The sequence below is a fragment of the Centruroides vittatus genome, unplaced genomic scaffold (genome assembly GCF_030686945.1).
Source record: "Centruroides vittatus isolate TY-2023 unplaced genomic scaffold, ASM3068694v2 scaffold_2802, whole genome shotgun sequence".
NCBI classification, from domain to species: Eukaryota; Metazoa; Arthropoda; class Arachnida; order Scorpiones; family Buthidae; genus Centruroides; species Centruroides vittatus.
In genome coordinates, this window is record NW_027122693.1 from 604,985 (window position 1) to 630,937 (window position 25,953).

The following is a 25,953-nucleotide window of genomic DNA, read 5'->3' on the forward strand; positions in this document are numbered from 1 at the left end:
CTGTCATATTTTATTGTTGTCAAATCGCCCACGCGGCTAATAACTTTCGTTAAACAAACTTGAAATCATTCAAAATGGGGATTTACTACCACGAAACCTGTTTAAAACGGAACTCCGCTTCACCTGTAGGATTTTTCCGCTTCGTGCAGGTTTAAGTCTCTCGACAGAATTATAATCGTGATTTAGAAATTCGTCTAACGTTAATTCCGTGTTAGACAGGTTGCCTACTTTTAACGGTTTTCTTACGAATAAAATCGTTTCGTTTAGGTAAACTTCAGTTGTAACAGATGGTCCGTTTTAGACAGGTTTTTGCGCAATAACGGCATTTAAAAAAGAATTGCATTTTAAACGTCCGTTAATGTAAATTCATTCCACGAATTATGTCCTAATTAAATTTTTCAGTTTTTACAGAGTTGCTGTCCAGCATTTGCGATATTCAAGGACTCGTTCTTCCTTTGTTGTCTGAATAACCCTTGTATAACGGATCCTATCTCCTCGTATAGAAAATACGCCTCCTCTTAGATTTGCATATTAATAAGCGCTTAATTTTTATAAATAGCTCCGTACGAATTTTTGGCAATTGACAGAAAGAAAATAGCAAGTGCCAAAGCCGAAAAGAATTATTTCTAGTTGAATTATGAACAGTAGTTCATCATCTCATCGCTTTTGTGGTGTTGGAGACAATAGAGACATTTGCTCCCCCCCTCCGCGTGAAAGCTAAAGACGTTTCCCCCCCACGCGAAAGCCTAAAACGTTTTGTTCCCCCCTCCACGTGAAAGCTAAAAAACATTAGCGTGAGGTAGTAAACGAGCGGATGTGACCGATGGCGCAGCATTGTTTCTCGTCAGCATAAAACAAATATTTTACCGCCCTTTCGAACAATACCTTAATGTCCACAGTGATAGATTGATATTTCCGAAAATATTAATCAATTAATCATGCCAAAATCCTCCCTATCCTCCTCCCCTATCTAAGTAAGATAAATGGAGCGGGTTTCTATGGCTTCCAAACAATGGGCACGTGATAAATCGAGCGCGCCCAATGTCGTCAGTGACAGATAAATAACGTACCGACACACTACTTGTATCAAAGGTGCAAAAAATCGGAAGCTTTTTTCCTCGCCAAGCAATTCTGGTGAACTATTAGAACCCGTTTCGTACAAAATAGTAGTGTTACTACTAAAGCCCAAACTTGTTTCCCCTACAGAATAATACACTTAATACCCCTTAGCCCTTAATACTTCATGTATTTCATATTAAGGGCTAAGGATAATGCCTTCTTTTCAGCATATCCTTTATAATTCGGATAACAAATGGGTTATACAGTAGTAATTGTGCCTCATTACTTAGAAATTTTCCAAACTTATAAGAAGTACTCAAATCAAAGACATGCCAGGTATGAGGATAATTTTTCACCCTTTAATTTAATAATAATTTGTAAAGTATAGACCTGAGGTGAGGCCTTTTGTGACTTCTAGTGCGGCCTGGTAAATATGAAATGGAATAATAAGTCTTTTCACACCTGCTCTTCTTCACTTGTCAGGTAAATTGACTAAAAAATAGCTTACAAATGATATATTTTATGATATTTTTTGATCGTTTCCCTTCTATTGTAAGGCATAATATATGTACTTATGCAACTACAGCAGCGGTTTTATGAAGTACGGATCCTCTCCAGACTAATTAGGTGTGCTACAGAACAAACACAACTCTAGTATGTGTTTTAAAGGTAAGAAACTAAATTTCTGCAGGGTTCGAACCGAAAAAAAATGCAATAATACGAGCCGAATTCTGCCCTAGTTTTGGAGGTCAAGCAAAGAAAATAATGAAATAATAAATTATAAGCAAACTACTCATTTGCATTTATACAAGAAAATAATCTGGAATGAAAGTAAAATGCGCGATAAACAGAAGATAAGACGTAGAGAAAAACAATATTTATTCGAGGTTTTCTCTTTTCTAAGTTACCCACTCGATCACACCACGCCTGGTTTGTTTAGTAGGTATATAACTTTGTGCGTGGCAGAGATGATTCCAGCATTTAAATGACCTCATCAAACACTTGGCTAAGAATGTCCTCTACTGTTTATCTATCTACTAAGGTCAGAACGATGTCGAGTTCAAAAGAATTTTTAAACGTTTGCGACTGTTTGAAATTCTTTCCGTACATCCGAGAACAAAGGAAACTTGTTGCAACAGATATGTAGCTTTCGACTACATATAACAAAATATTCGTATGTAGCTAAATTGGATAATTGGTTCTTTTTGACACGTAATGATAAATACGATCGAAGCCCACGATATCCACCCTCCTTCCACCCATTTATTTAATCAATACGCCATTAAATCAACTCTTTGATTGCTCTCCCCCTTTACAGTAAAGGGCACACAAACTGGTCTGTGGAAATATCATTAGGTACACGTAAAATTATTTTTCGGTCCTGAAATAAAGATAAAAATGCAAGCTTATTAGTGAACCAACATGTTAAAGGTTTAATGGATCTGGTTTGCCGGCATTCAGAGGTTTTTTTTATTATTATTATTATTTTTATCTAAGAAATTCAATTGATAGCTGATTCAAATTATAGTCCTGATGGTTTCCCTTTCATCGCTCAAATTATTTTTATTCCTGTGTAGGAGCATCTGTAATTTTCGGAGCGATTAATCAGTTAAATGGAGGTATTTTACGCATAGAAATGAACGGAGATTTTTTTTAATTATAATAAATTTTTAATGGTAATTAAATTGCTTGTAAAACTATTCAAAAATCCAGTAAATTTTATGAATTTTAACAGAGAAAAGAGAAATTTTTATCTAGAAAACCCCTATTCAACTCTACCTATTTCAAAATATAACAAGTGATCGTAAAGTACCCCTGTTCAACTCTATCGAAGTGCAATCCAATCTGGTTTGGTGACGTTTCACGACACGCTGAAGACATTCGCATAAAAAACAAAATTAGTGTCGAAATCCACCACTGTGGCACTTTTGGCGCTTCGAGCAACGAACATTTTACTTGTGCAAGACACTTCTCGGACACTAGCGACGTAGGGGGCGTTGCAAAGTTTCAGCCTCAGAAGCTCACAGAGCACGTTCAGAATTGAAGTGCTCCTTTGCAATATCCCACAATTGAAATCATATATACGTGCTTGCAACGCCAAAATTGCCACAGTGGCAAGTTTTGATACTATTTATTTATTTATTTTACAGAGATGTCTTCCGCGTGTTCTGAAATGCCACTACACCAAATTTGGTTGCATTTAATTACTCCAGTCGACGTTGAATAGGGGTACTTTAATCACGATCACCCTGTAAATTCTACGTAAGAAGCGTAACGTTTAAGTTGAATTTCTAATTATAAAATACGTTAGATAATGGGACCTGAAAGAGATGATAGAGGGCCTGAATCTGTTACAAATTTAGGGCCTTCTCCGAAAAGCCAAAAGTGTATAAGAGTATGATCAATTAAATATCAGTTATTTACGTAAATAAATTTACAAGACCTCCGTTCCTCGTTATAAGGCCTTACAAGTCTCCTCTATTATTTTGTATTTATAGATATTATATTATACCTAAATTGTAGAGGGCCCGAAATAAAGGGCCCTGATGGTCCCCTCTACCTTGAGCCGAACACACGGAATTTTCTATCGATTATTCCTGATCGAGAAGGAAATTTTTTTTTTAAATTAAATAAGGAAACAGTAATTTAAATTAAGTTTATAATCCTTCCTTTACAATAATTTAAATTAAAATTATAATCCTTCCTTAACAAGTACTAAGTTAACACTAAGAAAAAAAAAAAATGGACATACGCCGCATTAGATCAATAAATCATCATCAAGATAAAATCAAATTAACGACGTAACATAAATCTTAAGTAGGATTTTTAATTAAAATTAATTAACTTTAATTCCAGTTGAAATCTCAATTAGATATAATGTAATTAACTGTACATAAATGTCTCATAGGCATTTATACAGTGGAATATTTCCAATGGCCTCCTGCCTTTAAAATATTTCCTGGATTCCTAATTCTATTTTAAAAATTAAAATTAAGAAAGAAAGAAAGGAAAAAAAAAAATAGTCCTAAGTTTTGATTTATCTCAGCAATTTATATAAACTGCCCGCAATTGTCTTAAGGGCATATTTTTATCTATTGTAGGAAAATCTGTTATCATAAACAAAGCTTACTTCAACTTCTCTATAATGAGAAGGGGCTACTTTTTTAGGCAATTACCTTTATGTTTACGTGATTATTCCGTATATTTTTTAATTATTTTTTATACTAAAAAATTTTATAGAACAATTTCATTTATTTATATAAAGACCTATTTATATAACAGGCTCACTGCACTTTACACACTTTGTAAGTGCGCTGAGCCTTACAAAGGCTCAGCGCACTTACAAAGTGTGCACATAAGAATTTTAAGGATTTATAACGATAATTTACTGTATAATCGATAATTATATACTTTAAACATGAATCTTAATACGATTTTTAAGGAATTAGTTCACAATTTTTGCTCTTATATATAGATTCGTGCTGTTTTTTTTTGTCACCTCGCTGTAGTGTTTGTATAAGTTCACTTCTCTCTAATCGGGTTGTCGACACTATTTTTGTTATATTGATAACCCTGTTGAACCATTTTATATTGAATTTATTAAGCTCTATATTTAGTTTTATAAGACCGATAGTTAATCACGCAAATTTAATTGAATTTAGCTTGAGCGCACGATAAAAATACCACGTAATACAGCATAAAAATGAATAGATTACCATGTTTTCTTCGAGTTTTTTTGGATGTTTTCTTGGATAAATTCTTTATAATTTGTGTAGAATGCAATCTGCACACGAAACAGATTAAACCAGCAATAAACATAAACACTGTATTTCATTAAGTTGCTGTTATGTTATGGTACAAGTGCAGTTGAAGTGACACTACTAAAATGATAATTTACATAGAAAAGTTTTGATATTTTTAATGTAATTTTCTCTTAAATTGCATAATAAACACTCCAGACAGCTTCTAAACAGTTGTAGAAGCTAACAATTCTAAACAATAGAAGCGTATGGATATGCAAATTAACTTTTATGCCTATAATTGAATCGCTTTAACGTTATATTAAACCAACCCATGTCCTTGATTGGGCACACGTGTGCCCATTAAAATAATGTTAAAGACGTTCTAGTACTATACTTTATCCATTAGTATCCATTAAACTTCTTTACTAACTAATTCGATTGTCCTGTTTATCGAACGATGACGTTCCTTATTAAGAATTATCCTATAAAAATATTCAAATTTAAGCTTCGTAATAGATAAAAAAAAAAGGTAACAATTTTGTATATTTTAAAAGCTTTAAACGAAACTGTTTTATTAATGGCGCGATTAATATTAATCAGCTGCAAGGACATTGCCACCATTCTGAAGGACTCTTGCAAATAACACCGATTAAATGCTTAAATAGTAGGCTTTACATTATTAAAAATTAAAAATTAGGAATTATTCCTTCTATATATAAGGCCCACTTAATGAAATTCAAAGCATGAATCTACCCCGAGTTAGTCCATTAATAAAAAAAAGAAAGAATAAAAAGGACTATAATAATGATAATGTCGTCCTATTATGAACGATAGAAGACTGTCAATAAAAGGATAGTCCCCGGAGGGCAATTCAGTAATGCTTTATCTTGTAAATAGAACTATTCAGTAGCTGAAGCGTATGCATACCGACTAATCCGTTCGTGTTATAACAAAAGAATTAATCTTATAATGTTACTTACTTATAAATTTTTTAATTTATCTTTTGCTGGAGATTGACTCCATTATAATTTTAATCTCGTTTAAAAACAGATTATTTGATAATAATAATAAAAAAATAATAATAATAAATGTAATGAGTTACTTGGTTGATCCTGTGAAACAAGATGGCTTCCGATTACTAATTAGCACGGTTGCCAGATCTCCCGGTTTCTCGGGATTTCTCGGAGTTTTTCCGAGTGCCATCTTGACTGGAGGACTTTATTCTTAAAAAAAATGCTCCTACAACGAAGGATTCTTTTCGTTTTTACATATTTTAAATGTATTTCTGTCGGCGAAAGAGTAAAAATACACATCCCGAATGTCCTGGCATTGAATTGTTCCTGTATTTTTCGGGAAGAACTCATTTTGTCCTTGATTTTAGCGCCAAGTATCTGGCAACCATGGTAATTACTAATTACCTATTACCCCGATTGTTACCTATTATTGATTACTCTCTATCACTGGTTGCGTAAATTTAAATTTCGCTATTTTCTGGCTTTGTGCTTCAAATATCGAGTTGGGCAATGAAACTGTACGTCGTTACTTACGAAAATGATTAAAATTCCTCGTGTAAATGCTTCTCGAATTCAGATTAAAGGCATCTTTCTATATATATAAATGGCTCCTTGCTAGGATAAACGTTTGCAAGACGTGGTTCTTCACCTTTCTCAGCTAGCGGCACACCCATTTATGGTGCCAGTACCACATCAAAGATGACTTTACATGTATGGTGGCTGAAGACTTTTGTATAGAAAATACAAAACTAGACACATTTTATAAATTTTGTCCCACGTTTGTGGCTCATCACTGCCACTAATCCGGGCGAGAAACCCAAGATTTTTTATGGACTATCTATCTGGATATTTCAGGCCCTGTCTCTCACCGTTGTGGGCCTGACCGAATACGTAATGGGCATTGGGTATAAGGCCCTCTTAGCCAAAAAATGGAAGAATAAACAGAGCTTTCTTCTAAAACATCATTTAAATGCATTCTTAAAAACATAAAAGGAAGAAAAATAAGATGTTTATTATCTTTAAATAAGAGCTATCTTATCGCAAAGGAAGTTGACGAAGACATATCTTTATTGTTTTCTCTTCTGGATCCGAATGTTAGTTACAACGTGTTTTTCTAGATCTATGACTTTACCAAAAAGGCATTTTATCAGATAAAAAAGAAAAATAATAATTCACTGCAGAAATAAATACCATTATTTGAGAAATTTAATACGAAAAGAAGAATCGAACAGTAAAAGATTCGTTGAGAACCCACCTTAACTCCTTTTTATATAGGAAATTTCTATTTAATTTCATTTAAATAAGAAAGGATTTTGTAAAAATTTATCTATAGGAGAGAAGAGGTAAGAAAAACAGGATTTTATTGAAGTCTAAGTCCTTGTATATTATACAAGAACTTTATTATATATATAACCTATATATACCTTGTGTATATAGGTTATATATATAATAAATACATTAATTATTAATTAATAATATACTGTTTAAGAGCTAGTTTTTATATTCCATAGTTGCAAAGAATGGGCCTGAAAGTAAGGAAGAATAGGCTTCTAATAAGCAACGTAACGAAGCAAAATAGCAAAAAATAAATGTGAAATTTAGGATTGAAAGGGGTGGAAAAATTAACAGGATGTACAAGCGAATATTTAATTGTGGAATTCCCTTTCAGTAAAAAAACACACACACACAATTGTTAATAATTCTTAACTCACTACTTTAATATGCATATTATTGAGTGTCAACTTGCATACTAATTAAACTACTCGATGTAATTTGAATTATAATTAGTTGATTTCAACTTCTTGAAGCTTGACTATTGAATAAAATCAAGCCATTTTCATTATTTATTTTTGATGAAGGGTGATCTACTGAATCCAACTCACCTTCTGCGGAGGAGATCCTGCGCTAGAAAACATCTCCAAAATTTACAGAAGGGAGCAGAAGCTATAAAATTTCATCTTTGGTGTTAAAAAAATGAGTACGAGTAGCAAAAAATCTATTTTTATTTATTCTATTAAGCATATTTTCGTGGCTTTCGTAGCGAAGTAAGTAGCCCATTTCGCACCTCTCAAGCCTCGATGAATTGTCGATTTGAATGCAGTGGGGCGTTCAAAAATCCTCTCTGCGTCTAGATACGAAGCTTTCTGAACCTTCCTTCATCCAAGCTATTGAATTTTCAACTTAAATTTTGGTAGGTATTGCATTTAACTACTGTTTATCGAGAAATTTCACTCGTGTTTAGCTAAAGAAATAACCTTTCGGCCGGACATACCGATTATTTTTCTCTATAATTCTCTATTCTTTGTTTAATTAAACGATAAAAAAATGTAAGAATTTCCGGCAGATATCCTACCAAATTAATTGAATTACTATTTAAAACTAAGGATGGTCCTACGCATCATTAAGCATTCAATTACTCAAAACGCCTGGTAGCAATTTGACCTATTTTCCTGGAATTTTACCCAAAATAAAATTCCCTAAATTCTTTTTAAAAATGTAATAATATAATAAATATTTTACATTTTTACTTATTAGTAAAACAACATTCTTACATATTTGTTTTCTACAGAAGAAATTAGATTTGAAAGAAAGTATTGAAAAAAATACATATATATATTATTATCACTAAAAATCTGGTTCCACACGTTTTATTTAGGGAAAAAAATAGGGAATAATTCAATTTGGAGTCTTAGCAAATTAGGTAATTTGTGCAAAACCGGAGGCATTCGCGATGACACAAACAAGTTTGAGATGTGGTAACTTGTCACGAAATGTCGTCATTGTTTCTCTGTTAGTAAAAGAGACACGACCATTGCAAGGGAAGGAAAAAAAGAAGTACAAATGAGATAAAATGAAAGTGAAGAAAACTGCCTTTTTTCCCCCTTTCTTCTTTTAAAAAAGGGCATTCATTTTAATTCCTTTTTTTTCGTATTTTTCAATTAAGGTGAGAAGTTTAACACGAGACTAATTAATCTAAAGGCAAATTTGTTAACAGTCTACACAGAAGTGAGCTTAAAAAGTACAGTTTATGCACAGAAGTAGGAATGAAAAGTACACAAAAATGGAAAATAACGTACATTTTATGCACAAAAATTAGCATTAAAATACATTTTATACACACAAAAAAAACGAGTACAGAAAGTACATTTTTATATTGAACTTAGAATAAATAAACACACCTCACTCCAGGAAGAACTAAATCATTTGCTATATCGAGACATCTCTGTAATTTATACCTTATTCAGTTAACTATATTAATATACCCACTTTAACAACGAATAATTTAAGGATTAAACAAGAACTAAGTTAAAATTCGTTCCCCTTTTACTCCCCTTTTAAAAGAGAAATATAAAAAATTGAAGAAGAAGAAGAAGAAGAATTCTCGAAGATATAATCCGAAGAAGTCATCTTGTTCTATAAAAAATAAAATAAAAAAAAGAAGGTTCTTTAGGGATGTATTGTCCCCACATACCTATGTTTCTGGAAAGTACATTCCTCTCGCCATCTAGATTGATATATAGGGCTTAGGGTGCTAAGCCTAAGCATGTTTAGTTACCCAGGTGGGTGGTCCAGACGAAGATAGAAGTCCCCCCCCCCTGATTTAAGGTAGACTCTACTCTATCATATATTGATCCCTTTAATAATAAAATTAGCCCTTAAAATAATAGTAAATATTATTTTACAGGGGAGAGAAGTGTTTGGATATGATGCAAACAGGTAAAAATATATATAATTAATCACAATTTCTGTACTAATTCTGTCAAGAAATTAGGACAAATTGGATCTTGTTTTGATTTAGGTTTTACGGATGATCAATTGATGCTTGCTTTTTTTCACTTTCGTATGGTGATTTGAAGGGGGGTGTGCACGCGAATTGTAATTTACTAACATCTCTGTAAGGGTATTATAATCCCCAATTATCATATACTTACCTTGGACGTAACTGTAGGTTTTGAGCAGCAAAAAATCTAGGATATTTTTAAATATAACCGGATACAAATTAACTGACTGACCACCCCAAGGTAATTTTCTAATAAAAATCTTTAGCCCCCCCACATAATTATTTGATGTAAAAGTATAGAGATTGTCATAAATAATTAATTAAAATCGAATTTCTCCCTCCCCCCGCCTTAAACTAGATCAGTTCTAGTTCTAGAAGACTTACTCTTGATTGTAGATAGGGAAAAAATAAATTTAAATAATTTATGTATTCGAGTGAAAGTTTCATCATAAATTGCCCAATTTTAACATATTTAGATACTGGAATGAATTAAAAAATGGGGGGAGGAGATATTTAAAGGTTCATTTGCAATTCTGAAAATTAAAATTTATGAAGACGTTTTATATAACGAAAAAGCGGAATCCATTTTCCTAAACGGCTCTACTACCCCCGATGAGGGGTTCTTCCCCACCGAACACGTCACGACAATATCTCGGCGTTGTACAGTCACGACGCACGTGCAACTGCGCGTGCCGTGTTTCAGAAATAACACCAGATGCCGAAACAAATTCGAAGGAGGCTACAGGAGATGTTTTATGCCAGGACCGCCTCGTTGTCCTTGTCCCCAAATTAGGACAGTCGTGTCCTCGCCCCATGGCTCGGGAGACACCCCTAAATACCCACGCATTTTAGATAGTAGAATCCCTAATTTTCTATTGGAAGGGTTCAACCCTAGGAAAACACAAGGAACTCGAAGACACGACGTGGCCTAGAGGTAGAGAGATATGAGGAGTGAACTGAATTTTGGATGTCGTTTATCACCTATAAAGGCAAGGCTGTATCAATCATAGGTCTACTAGTGATTAAATAAGTGATTATTATTATACATTTATACACACGACTGTACGAAATACACCCCTCCGGGCAACAGAAGAGAATTGAAGTCTGTTACGTTAGTTTGACTTTAATGGCACGAGGGGGGCCTCCTGATTCTATGCCATTAAACGCATCTAATGTATTTCAAACTATTTATTACGAGTAAATGATGAATCAATTTAAAATTTTAAAAACGTAAACTATGATTATTTTCCCATAAATCAATATTTTATTTTTTATTTTTTACTTGTATTTGTATTCGTGTCACACAGGCCAGACTCGAATGCCTATCTTCGATTTCCTCCTTCGCTTCGCATAATTATCCAGTTATTACGTATATTTATGTATAAAATTACACAGTTTTAATGTGTAAATGAAAAAAAATAAGTCAATCGTCCATTATTTTGAAATTTTGTGGTAGTTCCTCTGAAGAATCCTTCAGGTTACAACCTGAAGGGTTCTTCAGAGCCACAGAATATTCCAGTGAAAAATGGTGAGTAATTTACTGAATATTTAACGGAATTTATTATTTATCAAGGAAGCAAACTGTAAATAAGGTCTAGGCATAGTTAACTAAACAAGTTTTAATGTATAAGTGAAGGAAGAATAAGTTACTCGTCCATTATTTCGAAATTTTGAAGCAGCAACCTGATGGCTTCGACAAGGTTTCTTATAGACACAGAATATTTTAGTGGAAAATAATGAATAATTTATGGAATATTCAACGTCATGTACTATTTCTCAACGAAGCAAACTGTAAATAAGGTCTAGGCGTAGTTAACTAAAGAAATTTTACCGTATAGTCGAAGAAAGTATAAGTTACTCATCCATTATTTCGAAATATTAGTAGTAACCCGACGGATTCGACAGGGTTTCTAATGTATAGCCGTAGAATATTCAAGGGAAAAATAATGAATAATTTATAGAATATTCAACGGCATTTATTATTTCTCAAGGAAGCAAACTGTAAATAAGGTCTAGGCATAGTTAACTAAACAAATCTCATTCTGGCTACCGGTTTGAAGTCGCTCGTTTCGCTAAGAATGGAGACAATCTATCCCCAGGCATTACTTGTCGACAAGAAAAGGCTTATAACAACTCATCCTTGACTGGACGAGAAACAATACATAATTAAGCACTCTTCCTCCGCCCTTCCTCGTTTTCCTTCGTAATTACATTTCTCCCCAGTTGAAGAATCATAATCGAATTAGAGATGCATCATTGACCTTTCTCATGCGACTCGTAATGATTTAATATTAAAACTACTAGTGTGAATGCGGAAAAAATTCAATTATAATGACCTTACAGTTCAATTATCTTTGATTTAATCAATGATATTTTATAACCCCAATGTCTTCATTTGAATACACTAGTTTTTGCAGAATGAATCGCATCATTACCTCAATCTACAACGACTAGAAAAGCCACCACCTTAGTCTTCTTGAACAGCAGTTCTCAACCGGTCGTACGCGTACCCCAAGGGGAGGGAATGAAGAATCTGTTAGGGCTACAAATCTACACACACAACATAGATTTAGGGGGTGCTCAGGGCTCAGTTGCACCCCCTTCTCACGAGTAAATTCAAGTGTAGTAAAATGGCTTATTGTTTCCTTTCTGCATCCCTCTAAAGATTTCTGGATTCGCTAGGGTATGTAATAATATAAATTCTTATAAATTTTACAATAATAATATTAAAATAACCCCCACTAAAAACTGGCCAAAATTCGAAAATGTACAGATGAAAATCGGCATTAAGTATAACGTAATCTATTGCCATCTCGTAACTGTTGAGGCGAATGGAATGGGGGCGAAAACAGGTTTTTTTTTGGTAGAGTAATTGAGCGAAAGTAAGAGTCAGAAACTCTAAATTAAAAGATTGATCCCGGTTGCACCGGATGAGATAACATCGCTTTCGATACCTGTAGTGCACGTTGATTCCCAAGAGGGGGCAAGAATGCTGACTTCTAATGAAGTTCATGCTGAAACAACTGAAGCTATCACATCCCGATCGCTACTATTATTACTTATATTTATATTAATTAGATTTACTCCATCACATAAATCAACCTTATTTATAAAGACAGTATCAACACAATTAATTTCAATCAAAACTTGATAAATTTGAGCCCATTGTTAGTCGTTTTGTATTCAAATTATTTCTTGTGTGAAGGGAATATTAATAAGTTTCTTCGGTATCTTTATTTCCTATAATGTTAAATTGCCATAAAAAATTAACTACGCTTCCGAAATTCAATTATCTCGTAACGTCATAAACCAGGTTTCTGACCTTTAAAGTCCTCGTGCCACTTTGGATTAGAGCCAATTCGGATGCATGACAAGAATTTCAAAGTACAAAATCCTCATCTTTCTACACCCAATTGCAGATTGGGTGTAGGAAGATGCGGGAAATTTAAAAAAAAGGGGTGTAAGTTACACAAGAGAAAATAATTCGAACGGGTTTGAGGGATGAAAACGTGTAATTCGTGGAGGAAAGAAGTCGGCATCGAATGTTCTCAAGATAGATGAGAAAATGATGCCGTGACCGTAGCCAATAAAGATGAGAATTAGCCAAGTATTTGACCTCTAACCTCCACTCATTATAAGGTCATCGTCCCGCGGTGTCAGTCACGAACTATGGCCCAGTCCTCCCCCGCATCTTTTACTTCCGGGTGACTTCCAGACTAGTCACGAGAAGAGGGCGGAATGGATGATTCCGTGTCGTTCACGATGTCCGGGTTGCATCCATTCCTCTTACCCACATCCTAATCTAAACAAAGATATACATTAGGGTTATTCAGTATGGCGAACGAGGGGGTGAAACCCTGCTAGATACTTTCTCTACAAAAAAAAAAAAAAAAAAAATTCTAGAGAATAATCTTTATCCAGGGAAACATAAGTTATGTCGGGCGGGGTTCTTTGACCGGAAAGGGGCGTTGTTCGCATGGGTGCGATCCTGGCAGGGGGTAATGGGCAGGTGTAGGTGGAAGATGAAAAGAAGCGGTACCCCTCTCAACTTGGGTGTGTTCTCACAATTATACGATTTCGTTTAAAACAAAAAAAAAGTGTGGAAGCTGCACCAAAATACAGAATTAATCAATAGAAACTGAAAGGAACCACGTAGATAATCAAATTTCACGGGGAATCCATTGCATAGTTCTGAACGTCAGCGCGTTGTAAGTTGTTCAAGATATTATTAAATATTTACGTAACTCATGAAAAAATATGAATACTGCTGCTGTATTTAACTTGTTAAAGAGTAGAACAAATAATATTACATCATAATTATCAAAGTACTGACGAAAAAGGAGTAACAATAGACATTTGCGTCAGTAATTTGACAGCGATGATGCAATATTATTTGAGCGGTTCTAAGAAATTTGCATGGACGAGGTTCCTTTTCTTAATTACTGAATTAAAAAATGCGTATTCTCTTCAACGTGGCTCGTGTATAGGACATAAGAGACACACGTGAAGGATCTGAACGGAAGTCGAATCATAAACGATGCTACCGTGCGTGTTCCAAATGTAATTTGCAATGGTTTAAAAAAGAAAAGATGCAATAAGTTCTGATCCCGAAAGTTATGCTGGAGAAAGCGTCACATACGTTACGATACGAACTAGGTATTTGTCTCAGCAGTTGGTCTTCTTGACCACCCAGGAGGAGATGGACTAGAATCGTGGAGGGAAACGGATTTGACAAGATCCCTCGCCGTTTCTTTCTCACCCCATAGCTCATCGGCAATTCACCTCTACGCCCATAGCTAGTCAAGAACGTTATAATGAACGACCGATGTAAACAAGAATTTTTCAGTTTCCGAACGACCCCATCCCTTAAGGCGAGTCCAACTGTGACTGTCAGGTATTTTCCCACGCGATCTAAGGTGGACGGGTTTTCCTATCTATCCTCCCATCCTCCGGGCTTATTTATCCCCTCGAAAAGAAATGTATCTTTGTTTTAAGCGTTTTTCCACCAGCCACTGTCGTACTTATACTTGCATACCACGCCACGTTTCTCATACTTTAACGGTTTTTCCTGTAGGGATTTCGGGTATTTTGTCTATACAACCGTAAATTTCACAAATTAATTAGTGTTATTTACAAATTACCTCCATTATACATTAAATTATCTTACAAATCGATGCATTATCCAATCGCCTCTTACGCTCTTCTAGATTAGATATCCAAAGATTGGGTTCTAGAATTGATCTAGAAGAGCGTAAACTGCTAACTTTAAACCTAAATAATATGTAATTTTATTGGTTATTCTTGTGTTAGAACTTGTGGAAACGTCAAGAACTTTTGCTTCTTTGTAGTGTTAAATCGTTTATAATCAACATAAAGGACACTCACCGGCTCCTTTGTTGAGTCGAAGATCTATGCAGTTTGGACTTTGTACGGGTGAATTGTTGGACGATTCTAGACGAGTGAGATGAGTCAACGATCCAGAAGACTTGCTCTTGTTCACAGACAGGTCCACGGGCTCCATTTGTACAGGTGGACAATCGGCCTGGGGGAAAGTGCATGTCATATAGTAGTAGTAATAATATGCAGGCAAGAAACAAAAATCTGTCAATCTGAAATCCATATTGGAAGTGGACGAGACGTCTTACTAAATATGAAAGCGAGATACATCTGTCACTAAACTTCCTGAAGCGCTTTTCGATAGCTAAAATTAACTCTCCATATGTCGTTATAACCTGACCAAGTGGGTCGTGGGCCCCCCTTAATCGATTCGAAATTCTTCCTCCCCATCTGGGAAGTATCGGTGGTCACCAGATGCCTACCGGTCGTGTCTATAATCATAAGCAATTACAGGGCATAAAGAGTTCGATCGGGCGCTCGAACGGTTGAAGGGGGCGACGTCCCATTGACCCTCGAGCCATAAAAAATCAACTGACGTCACAATAAGACAGCCACACACGAGCGACGAAGATGTCGTTTCTCTGGAATAAGTGGGTCTCGTCATAACTCGGGTCAAAGTTCGAACTGTTGAACCCGATTTCGTCGTAGCATTTTAATGCCACTTTGATACGGTATTTAAAAACAAATTTAAACACTGAAAAAAGTACTGTTTTTTTATTTTTATTATTATTTTTAAAAAATAGAAGGAGAAAAAGTCATTTCCTAATTGCCACTTTGGGTATAGACGTGCGACTTTGGTCCAAAAAATGAGGCCTGCCTTGGCAGGTGGACAATCGAGATCGAGGTAAAGACTTTCTCTTGACAAGAGAGGAAACAATGCGGATCTTTCTACTTGAATAGCTTTTGTCCAGACCAAGTGAGGTTGCGGGTATCGCACTTATGTCTGTGAACAGATGATGGCCGCAAATTACAGGGCAACGCCCCGTGTGCTTTTGTCCGAAATTTTAGCCTAAAATTATCGAAGGACCTCAAAGAAATCGAGAAAGAGAAGGCCGAAGTAGGGGAACGAAAAAATCTTTTGTCCCTTATTTGTTTATTGTGACCGATTTCCTGTTTCCATATAATACAATGTTCCAAAAATGGGAAAAACCGGATAGTTTGTACGTTTCTTCTCTTTAAAATAATAAATCTAGGAGGGGGGTCGGGGGCGGAAACGTTGCCAAAGAAGAACATTTGTTAAATAATCTATCGAATAATACATTTTGTTTACGGCAAATTATTAAAATTTACTCTCACACACGCCAGATTTTTAAACAGAAAACAATATTGTTTCCATAGGGATTTCCTAAAATGAACATCCCATGTGAAGTGGTTGACCCATATTTCAAAGGGATTTTAAAAAGTGAAGGCCGAGCCAAATACTGATCAAAGATTATTTTAGAGGCTACTATTCGAGGTTATAGTATCTTGGACATTAACTAGACGATTATTTTAACTGTTTTTTTTATATCCTCCCTTCTCCGCCATTAATTATAAATGCAAAAGGAAAATAATTTACCTATTTTTAATTTAATCAATGGCGGAATATATTTACATCGATAACTTACGTGTTTTTCTCATTTAAACTTCGGAAAACCTTCGGTCCTAGCATATTTTACTCTTGTTTTCCAGTAAAAAATAGTAATCAATTGTTTATTTATGAACTTAACACAATCGGTTTGAATAGAATGACATCTTAAACTTATCATTTATCACTTTAGTTTAGGGAAATTCCCCTATTGTTTTTGTTTCTCCGCTTCTTTCCAGAATTTTTAACAAGTTTAGGGATTCTTTTTAAATTAAGGGGTTGGCTATTATATACAGAATTTCCCTGTAATACTGTTTTAAGGTTATAGTAACATACACTTACTAATTATTCACTGTATACATACTAACTAATTATTCGTTATACACTCACTCGTAGTAACGTACAATCCCTCATTACTCATTATAGTAAGTGTATTATTACGAATATTCACTCATAACAATAACATATACTCATTCATTACTGCAATAACACGCTCATACGAACATACTCATTCATTATTCATCGTATATGTATTCATAGTAACGTACGCTCATTAATTATAACACTCGTTTCGTTATATGGAAGAGTTTAAAATCATAACAATTTGAATATTTATAATTAGCATAAATTTAAAAATTAACCCGAGGGGGGCAGAATAATCAAATTTTCCTTTATGTAATCCATTAAAAATATGATTGTACGTTATGAATAATAAAATGTTCTCTTTCGAAAACAACATAACTAAATCGCGGTCATTTCAATTTTTCATTTATTTAATCATTTTATACGAATTGAAATTATAATTGCATATTGTTTCCTCTCTTCAAACAGGACAATATGACACTAATTAATTACATTTGAACGAAAACAAGATGGCGGCCACTTCGATTTTTACATAAACCTCGTTATAACGCTAGTAAAGACTCGCCAACCCGATTTATCGCAGAATGCCAAAGTCGCAGCCGCGTTTAGACCCCTCGGCTACGTCCCTACAGCGTCACACTCAATTTAGCGCCAGTTTCAGAGTGGCGCTAAATCGAATTTTGGCAGTATTTTTAAATCGAATTCAATGTTCGCGTAACAAAACTTGTATTTCACTGCATAAACAAACGGTTTAAATCCCACGTAAACTTACAATAATTTTTATTATAATATCTATTTTGAGAATAGGGACATTATAAAAGATATTAGAGAAGAGATTTGTCTGTCTGTCTGCTCTATAAACAAATATATATATTTAAAAAAAAGGCGAAATTATAGGCTCGGAACTAACGTGTCGCATAATATGCGATGGTGTATCATAATTAACTTAACCGATCCGCGGGGCGCTAACCTCATCAGTAGATTTTAAAAAAGGCTTTAGAACGGTGTGCCGAAGGCCACATCAATTGGCTTAGAAAGAAAAAACGTAGCTGTTTCGATAACCCCAGTCATGTTTACTTAACTACCTTTCCTTTAAATATCCAAATCTCTCAATCCATCAGCTCATCCGATGCCCCGCAGCTCTGCAGAAAATACTTCCAAATATTAATCACGTGTCAAAACTGCAAAAAGGCAACAACTCTATTAGTAGTCTGGCTCGTCTTGTCGTGTCAAACGAACAAACGCACATCACTTCCCAACAATCTATCGACCGTTTTCGTCCAGCAAATTTCAATTAGTAAACAAGAAGCAACAGGCATTAGGCATGATCGATTGGGATAACGTGAAATCATTAATCTTTTAATCATTCTAAATATTGATCAATGACTAAGAAACGACACCCAAAATGAAGTAATAATAAATAATTACTGAGAAATCTTGTTATAGCGAATATCCCGATATAGTGAACTGTTTTGTTGGTCCTTCAAGTATTTATGTGTAGTAAATTGTGGATGTGGTGAATGATTTAGCCATGTCCTTCGAGAGTTCACTACGTCAGAGTGGACGTGTAGAAACTCTCCCATACAGACTGCATATGTAGTAAACTCTCATACAGTAAGATTCATACAGTAAACTCTCATGTAATAAACTTATCTGGTGAGTTCTAGTATGATAAACTCATATTGTAAGCATTCATAAAGTAAACTCTCATACAGCAAGCTCTCATGTGGTAATTTTTATACAGCATATATACATACTCAATTTTTATACATACTCTCTTGTTGTAAACTCTCATACAATGAGCTCTCTTGTTGCAAATTTTCATACAGCAAGCTCTCTTGTTGTAAACTCTCATATAGCAAGCTCTCTTGTTGCAAACTTTCATACAATGAGCTCTCTTGTAAACTCTCATACAGCAAGCTCTCTTGTTGCAAACTCTTATACAGCACGCTCTCTTGTTGCAAACTTTCATACAGTGAGCTCTCTTGGTACAAAACTCTTATCTGGTGAGTTCTAGTGTAATAAATTCTCACATTGTAAGCATTCATACAGTAAACCCTCATATTGTAAGCATTCATTTATTGAACTCTCATACAGTGAGCTCTCATGTAATAAGTTCTCTTGTAAACTCTTATCTAGTGGGCTCTATGTTGTAAAATTTCATCTAGCGTGCTTAATAGCGTGGAATTCTGTAGAAAATTGACTAATTAACATGCTCAATTAAGATTTTAAATGAGTAATTCTAAGGCTTAAACGGCAACTTGTAAGACGAGTGGAGTGTGAAAAACACTTTATTGTATTACAAGTATAATAACACCATTTGATCACGGAGCGTATTAAAAAAAACTAGTAAACTATGCGAAAATTTGTTATCGTGTTATCAATTGGAATTAATTTCGAAAGGTTTTTCTTTTTTGTAGAACTGAAATTTCGAAGGTGAAAAATCTGTTGGCAGACGGGATCGCAGGCCCGAGGCATTGTGACGTTAGCTCTACTTCCTCCCAACCTTCTGGGGAAGGATATTCTGACAACTGCGTGCCGCAGGTGGATGGTTGGACAGAAATGGGACGCACGATCTGCCTCGTATCCGCCCGGTTTCCGTTAAAGTAAAGCACGTTTTCTGACCGCCCCTGGGGCCTTCCCTAAATCTGTGGATTGAGCAATGTGGGAGTGGTTAAACAAGTTGTAGAGTAAGATAACAAATGTTCTTTTATCTTTATTCAGACGACTTTCCACTTATTTAATATTCTCATGCATCATGGAATTCCCTCCATAAGCTCCCCTTAATGTCATCCTTCGATGTATTTATTTCGAAGACACAATGCCAGGTATTTCCAAAATAAATATCGTAGATATACAGGAATATAAGCGCACCATTTATAAACAGCATAAACCAGGAAAAAACCATAAATTAATTAAAATTCTTATGGGCATTATATATTTTTTCATAAATGATGTATAGGTACCATTGTAAGAGTAAGGATTCCCGATGTAGCCAGCGCTCGTTAAACCATTTCAACGCACCAAAAATTGCGAAAACTAACGCTATAAGGGATGATTCATTATACCGAGAGCCTACTGTACTTATATTTCAAACCTACTTACCTCCTTTGAATTTAATAATGGGTGAAACATGGACAATGCGAAGACTCGATGATGAAAAGGGAGTAGATGGGAGGGGTTCCTGAGGTCACAGGACTGCACGTGACCTTTATGCTGGAAAAAAGAACCATATATTAGATTCTCGAACATATTTACCTAATTTTTTAAGCACAGTAATGTAATTAAAATTATGTTTTAGCATCATAACCTGAAAAAATAAAAAAAATAAAAAGTTTTCTCGTGATATCACGAAATGTAGATAATAATGAAAGGCGTTTTGCTGCCTTTCTTCCGCTTCCGTATGTACAGATTTTTCTATTTTAAATATGAAATCGTAATAAAGAATTCGAGCACTCGGAACAATTGAAAGGAGTAAGGCACAGAAGCTAGAATTTAGGAAGAAGTGAAGGAAACGATTTAAAAGGCAATTATCATTAATAGTCATTAAGGTTAAGTGATAAATAGAAACAGGAAACCATTGCGCTTCACGCCGATCGTTTTATACTTTCCCCCTCATTTTCTTTCTTCACACAAACACTAGCGAATTTTCAAATGGAAATAAACTTAATTTAATCTTCTAAAATGCCGTTTTATAAATAAAATGTGAATTAATTACATAATTAATTGAGTTCCTAAACAGCACCCGTACCCAAGATGCCAGTACGCAAACGATATCACGAAACGAAACCGGGAGAAAGAGCATATTTTTTTGGTGTATGGAAGCACCTTTTAATACATTTTAAAAGCTATTTTCTTGAAGCATTCTTAATAAAATTAAAGCAAGAGTTAATTGGAAAGACTCGCCTTACCATGAGCGTGAACATAATGAAGATGTGAGAATCAACTGATTAAGAGCGAGACTTAGGATTCGAGTAAACAGACCATTTCATTGATTACAGACCCCGATCCGAGTTCCGGTACATCACCAAGTTCTCGGTGATATGTCTTTGAACTCGGCTGTCGCCGGTGCGTAACACTACGACTATTACCAAGTTTTTGCACGCTCTTTCTCTCCCCCTTAGATTACAACTAACCACGCCTGGCACGGTGCCGGGAAACAGTGGTGACACTCTCTACGACTCGTCTCCATTACGCTACTTCCTGTCAATTTTCCGAACAAATTAAATGGGAAAGAAACGAAATTAATCTCTCTCCCTCCCCCCTCGACGGACATTTCACTTCATTCACCTCTTTCCGATTGGAAAATCTGTCACGCGCCAAATTGAATACCCTCGATTTGTAATTTTTATGCGGGGTAATGAATGAGTTGTCATAATTCACTGACAACTTCCCGCTGTAAGCCGATGCTAGAAAATACAAAAGGCTATTAACGAACTTCTTTTTTCATATATATATATATATATATTTATTTTTTTTGTCGTGAATGAAGTCAAATTAGGTTATGTCATTGACAAGGCCACCATCGATTAAAAATTACCTTCTCTTTTTTTTCTGTCAGAACTAACTCGCCATTTTTGAATATTTTCTTAAATATTCTTAAATAATTAACAGAACAGAAGCCGTTCCTGCTGTTTTCTGTGACAGAAAACAAGCAAGAAATCCAAGAAAATCAATGGTTTAAATCGGGGTTTCCCAACCGTTTTCGTATTTCCACCCTTTTTTTCAATAACTAAAGCAATAACTAAATAATAAAAGTGGAGAGAGACCGTTCCTCCGATAGGAAAACAATTAAGGAAAAGAAGTAATCAGTGTAAATAACAATTGCACATCACGCTTCTTCGGACTTCGGTCAGCAATTTAGCCATTGATAACGACACCGTGTGGCGCTACTTGCCACCAGACGGGGGTAACCGGTCGGGGGGAAAGTCTACACAAGGGCAGAGGTTGTTTAACTTTGCTCCCGTTTTTGATCGTTGACTTTTTATCATCTGCTTTCTCTGTCCTAGTGCAAACAATAGATATTCCTGGTACGGTATGGCAACAAGTCCACAATGTCTCAAAGGTTATAGGCATCGTCTGAGGGCATTTCCAATCGTCCTTGATTCCAAGGTAGAACAACACTCTAATGGTTCTTTATGACCTTATTCTGGGCGTTGTCCCTACGGTAACACGTGTTTGTAAAAGAATTAATGCTGATTTATTCGAGGAAGATACAATTAATTCCTCGGAAGGCATTGTCCATCCTTTTCTTGGTAGGGACAACTTTCAATTGCTAATACGCCAGACCGGGGAAGAAAACACTTAACATTAATGGCGGTAAACACCACCGAAAACACACGAAATTACTGCAGATACGAGCCCCAAAACACCAGGTTATGGAACTGTAATCGTAACCGGGTGTTGTGGGGCCTTGCGGAACTCGATAAATAAACGGCAGCTGAAATGTAATGGGGCTACAGAAATAAAGAATCACGTGCTGTTTAGTAGTTTAGCCTTTACACATTTAAATCGTCTGTAGTGAAGTCAGTACTTGACATCTGCTGTTCTCCGAGTCCACTTTGCCGCATTTCCCACACTCGACTCCACCTACTCCAACCCCACCCGGTGCGGGACCGGCAACCAGAACATGCGTTGCCTCGGGGTTAGTCGGTGGTCAATCCCTAAATAGGATACTAAAAATAGCTTCCCAGGGGTCAGAGTCAAATTCATAGTATCGGAGGTCGGATGGGCCAAGGTCGTGGTTATGTAGGAGTTCCACCCCATCGCCAAAGATGTAATTGGATGGCTGTTTTCGGGTCCGAATTTACGGGGGGTGCACAGGGCGTAGCTGCATCCCCCTTTGGTGTTTTACCTCCGTTTAGGGGTGCTACAGAGTTAAATATTTTGTAAGGCGCAGAAAGCCTTACAAAATATTCTACTATGGGGAGCCCCCTGTAAAGATTTCTGTACCCCTCTATCGAGTCCGAATCTTATTTTAAACGCGATTTTTTATTGGATAAGAGGAATACCCAATGATAATTATGTATTTCAATTGTTTATTTTACGCTGAAAGACGAATAAGTGGCAATTAAATCAACTCTTGCCATTCTGCTCGAGCGTAATGACGTAACTTCGGAAGCGATGGAGTGGCGAAAAAAAGGAACTTAAAGCAGAAATTCATGAATTAAATATGATGGAATTCGAAGTAAAATACGATCTTTCTATAATAATTCTAGAAATAATCGCAGATTTGCTCGTGAATTTTCTGAATAAACGCAATGTACAGTACTTATTCGTTAATACAAAAGAAGCGCGCGGCATATTTTAAAAGCCATAAAAGAAATAATATAATTATATAAATAATTAATTAATTAACTACTCTGTAATTAGTTTAATAAATCTAATTTTAAATTAAGTAAAATCTAAAAAAACAAAGTTAATTATTTATCTCTAGAAGTGCTCACGAAGGTAGATCCAATCCCTCAGGAAGAATGGCATTTTGAAATAGTAAAATGTCTTCCAAACTCTTTTAAATCTAATAAATTCCGATATTAATTGAGAATTTAATTGTAATTAAATAATCTTCATTAAAAATTCTCTAATTTATTATTATATTTTAACAATTTATTGGTAAAAATTCTCTATTTTTCTATTACTTAACTCGAGCCGTAATCCTTGAAGTTTCGGTCGTTTTTCTCGTTTAAACCGATTGATTAAGGATAATTATAATTAAAAGATAATCGTAATTAATTAAAAATATATTTAAATAAGATTAAAGGAGAAGAAACTGTACGTGAGATTAAATAATTAGCAGGAAAGAGCATTCAGTTTCTTGTAAGCATCTGCTTACAAGAAACTGAATGATTGTTGCAAAGAGGAATTTCAAGAGGTAAATTGTTTTAAAGATTTCATATTTAAACGATGATCGAGTGGTCTGTCCGCATTAAATTTTACTGGACGACAACAATCTTTCGGATATTTAGTCTCCTCGGTTCCTATACACGACTACAGATGAGCGGGAACAATCCTCTCCACCCCAGTCTGATCCCTCCAGGGGGTGATAAAAGGGGAAGAAGCATGGAACATCTGTCGAGAATCAGAAGACGAGACCAGGCGCACGTCAGAGCACACGAGGCTTAGCTGTAGGCCTAACATGGAAGCTTTTTGTTCTGTCGTCTGTCGACTTTAGGGCTAATCTATGATCGCCGTGTTGAATAGAACCTAGGGGTGGGGCCAGTGGCCCACCATCTGTCGTGGCCGACGCACCAGCTGCCCCTGAAGGCCCGGGGTGGGTGGTGGGGTCTGCCCAGAGTTCCTTTGTTCGCGTCCTCGCCCCCGGGTCACACCTGACATAGTCTAGCTCGAACGAAAAGTCATGGTGAAGAAAAAGTCTAGTCTTTGAAAAATCCATTGGTCGATGGACTATAAAAATCCTCCAAATTAACATTGGGCTCTTCGTGTGTATTTTTCGCACCTAACAATACTCCCAAATTGTATTATATACCTCCCGAAAGCTGGCATTTGAATCGGGGTGCGCACGGAATGAAATCGCACGAAAACCCACGATTCGTGAAGTGAAATCACATTAAAAAGGGAGCCAACATCGTTGCACAAGTCTCCATATTTTTTCTGTTTTCTAAGAATTAACCATCCCAAATTTACCTGGTCTATTAATTCTTGGTAACTAACTAACTCCGTAGTCTTTTTTTTTTTCGGATTAAGGTCATTAAAATATATGAATAGTTATTAAGATCCCAACCCCGTGATCCTAACATCCAGGGGGGCGTCGATGTCAAGTGAGGTCGGCAAAATGGCACGACATCGTGTCTGTTTATGACGTCAACGGGCGTTACTGTAGGGTGTTTCCTAAAAACAGAATGGGTATGGATAGAAACAGAAATGACGACGCCGTTTTCTTGGAGTTTTCAAAGAAGACCTTCTGGCAAATTTCGCCTTCTAAGTATAATTTTCGTGGTACTCAAATTACGAAAAAAATCTCCTATTTTAAAGGTGAAATGTATGAAAATTTAAGGAGTTTTCTGTGTTTTATACAAAATATTTATACCGTATCCTTGTTTTTTCCAAATATATCTTTACACTGCTTTTAAGAACGGACAAACCCAAGACAGATAACAGAAGGAAGATAAGGACAGATGTCCTGTCTGCCTCCAAACATTTACACAGGTGAGAAGACAGGTGTGTTTTCTATGACGTATTCATTCCTCTACTGTATTCTAACGTCGAATATTAAACACTACAAGGCTTATTTAATCCATACCCAGCGAAGAAAATACTAATTTACACCGCACTTTACACCGTATAAGTTATAAATAAACGGTTAAAATTTTCAAGTAGCGAAATCGAGTGGTAGGTAATTGTAGTGTTAAGTTTAACGACACTAATGAATAAATATGGCCGAAATTTTAAATTAATTATGATTAAAACTTTGAAGAACTTACCAGGACCATACGCAGGGATTATGAGTACTGAGTTGCTATCCTCAGAACATCCGCCAAAACTGGTCGCCGAAACCTGTAGGAAAGGCCGGTCTCTGAGTGGGAGGGACCGTTATTGTTGTCTCCTTACCAGATTGGTCGATTTATACGAGGGGGTGCCATGCGGGGATTCAACCCCGCTTATGGGGGTGGGTAGGAAGAACGTGCGCCCGTCATCTGCTCTTCTGTTTTTTTTTTCTTTCGTTCCTCCACGACTTGAATACGAAAAACTAACTCGTACCCTCGTCCTTATGTGTGTGCGTGCGCGTGTGTGTGTGTCTGTGCGTTTGTTTCTAACACGTGCCCGTGTGTTACGAATCAACAGTATTCATTATATTGTGGTGTCGCAATATAAATATATTAAATATATATTTATCTGATTAAGGTTAATTCAGATAACCAGAAAGGTCAATTTACAATATGAAAGATAATAATCGTCATGCTCTACATTTATGCAAAAAAATGTGCATACGAGCCATTAAACTTTCCTAGTGTATAGCTCGTAATTTAAAACCCAATCGTTGTCTATGACAGGTTAATATTTTTTTGCGTA

The 25,953-nt window shown here is 35.6% G+C and overlaps 1 protein-coding gene across 2 annotated transcripts in view; it reads right to left on the reverse strand.

The window, feature by feature from the left end:
- The window catches only part of LOC136987877 (Krueppel-like factor 8), a 178,546-nt gene extending 152,875 nt beyond the window's left edge, over window positions 1-25,671 (reverse strand). The window contains exons 1-3 of one of the 2 annotated variants that reach the window (XM_067285639.1): window positions 20,835-21,188; window positions 20,029-20,139; window positions 14,982-15,138 (exon numbers count right to left, since the gene is read on the reverse strand). In XM_067285639.1, coding sequence (XP_067141740.1) covers window positions 14,982-15,138; window positions 20,029-20,139; window positions 20,835-20,849 — 283 coding nt within the window. In that variant the 5' untranslated portion in view covers window positions 20,850-21,188. Of the gene's footprint in view, window positions 1-14,981; window positions 15,139-20,028; window positions 20,140-20,834; window positions 21,189-25,364 lie in introns of those variants that run through there. The other variant, XM_067285640.1, reaches the window with a different exon arrangement.
- Window positions 25,672-25,953: the final 282 nt, after the last annotated feature.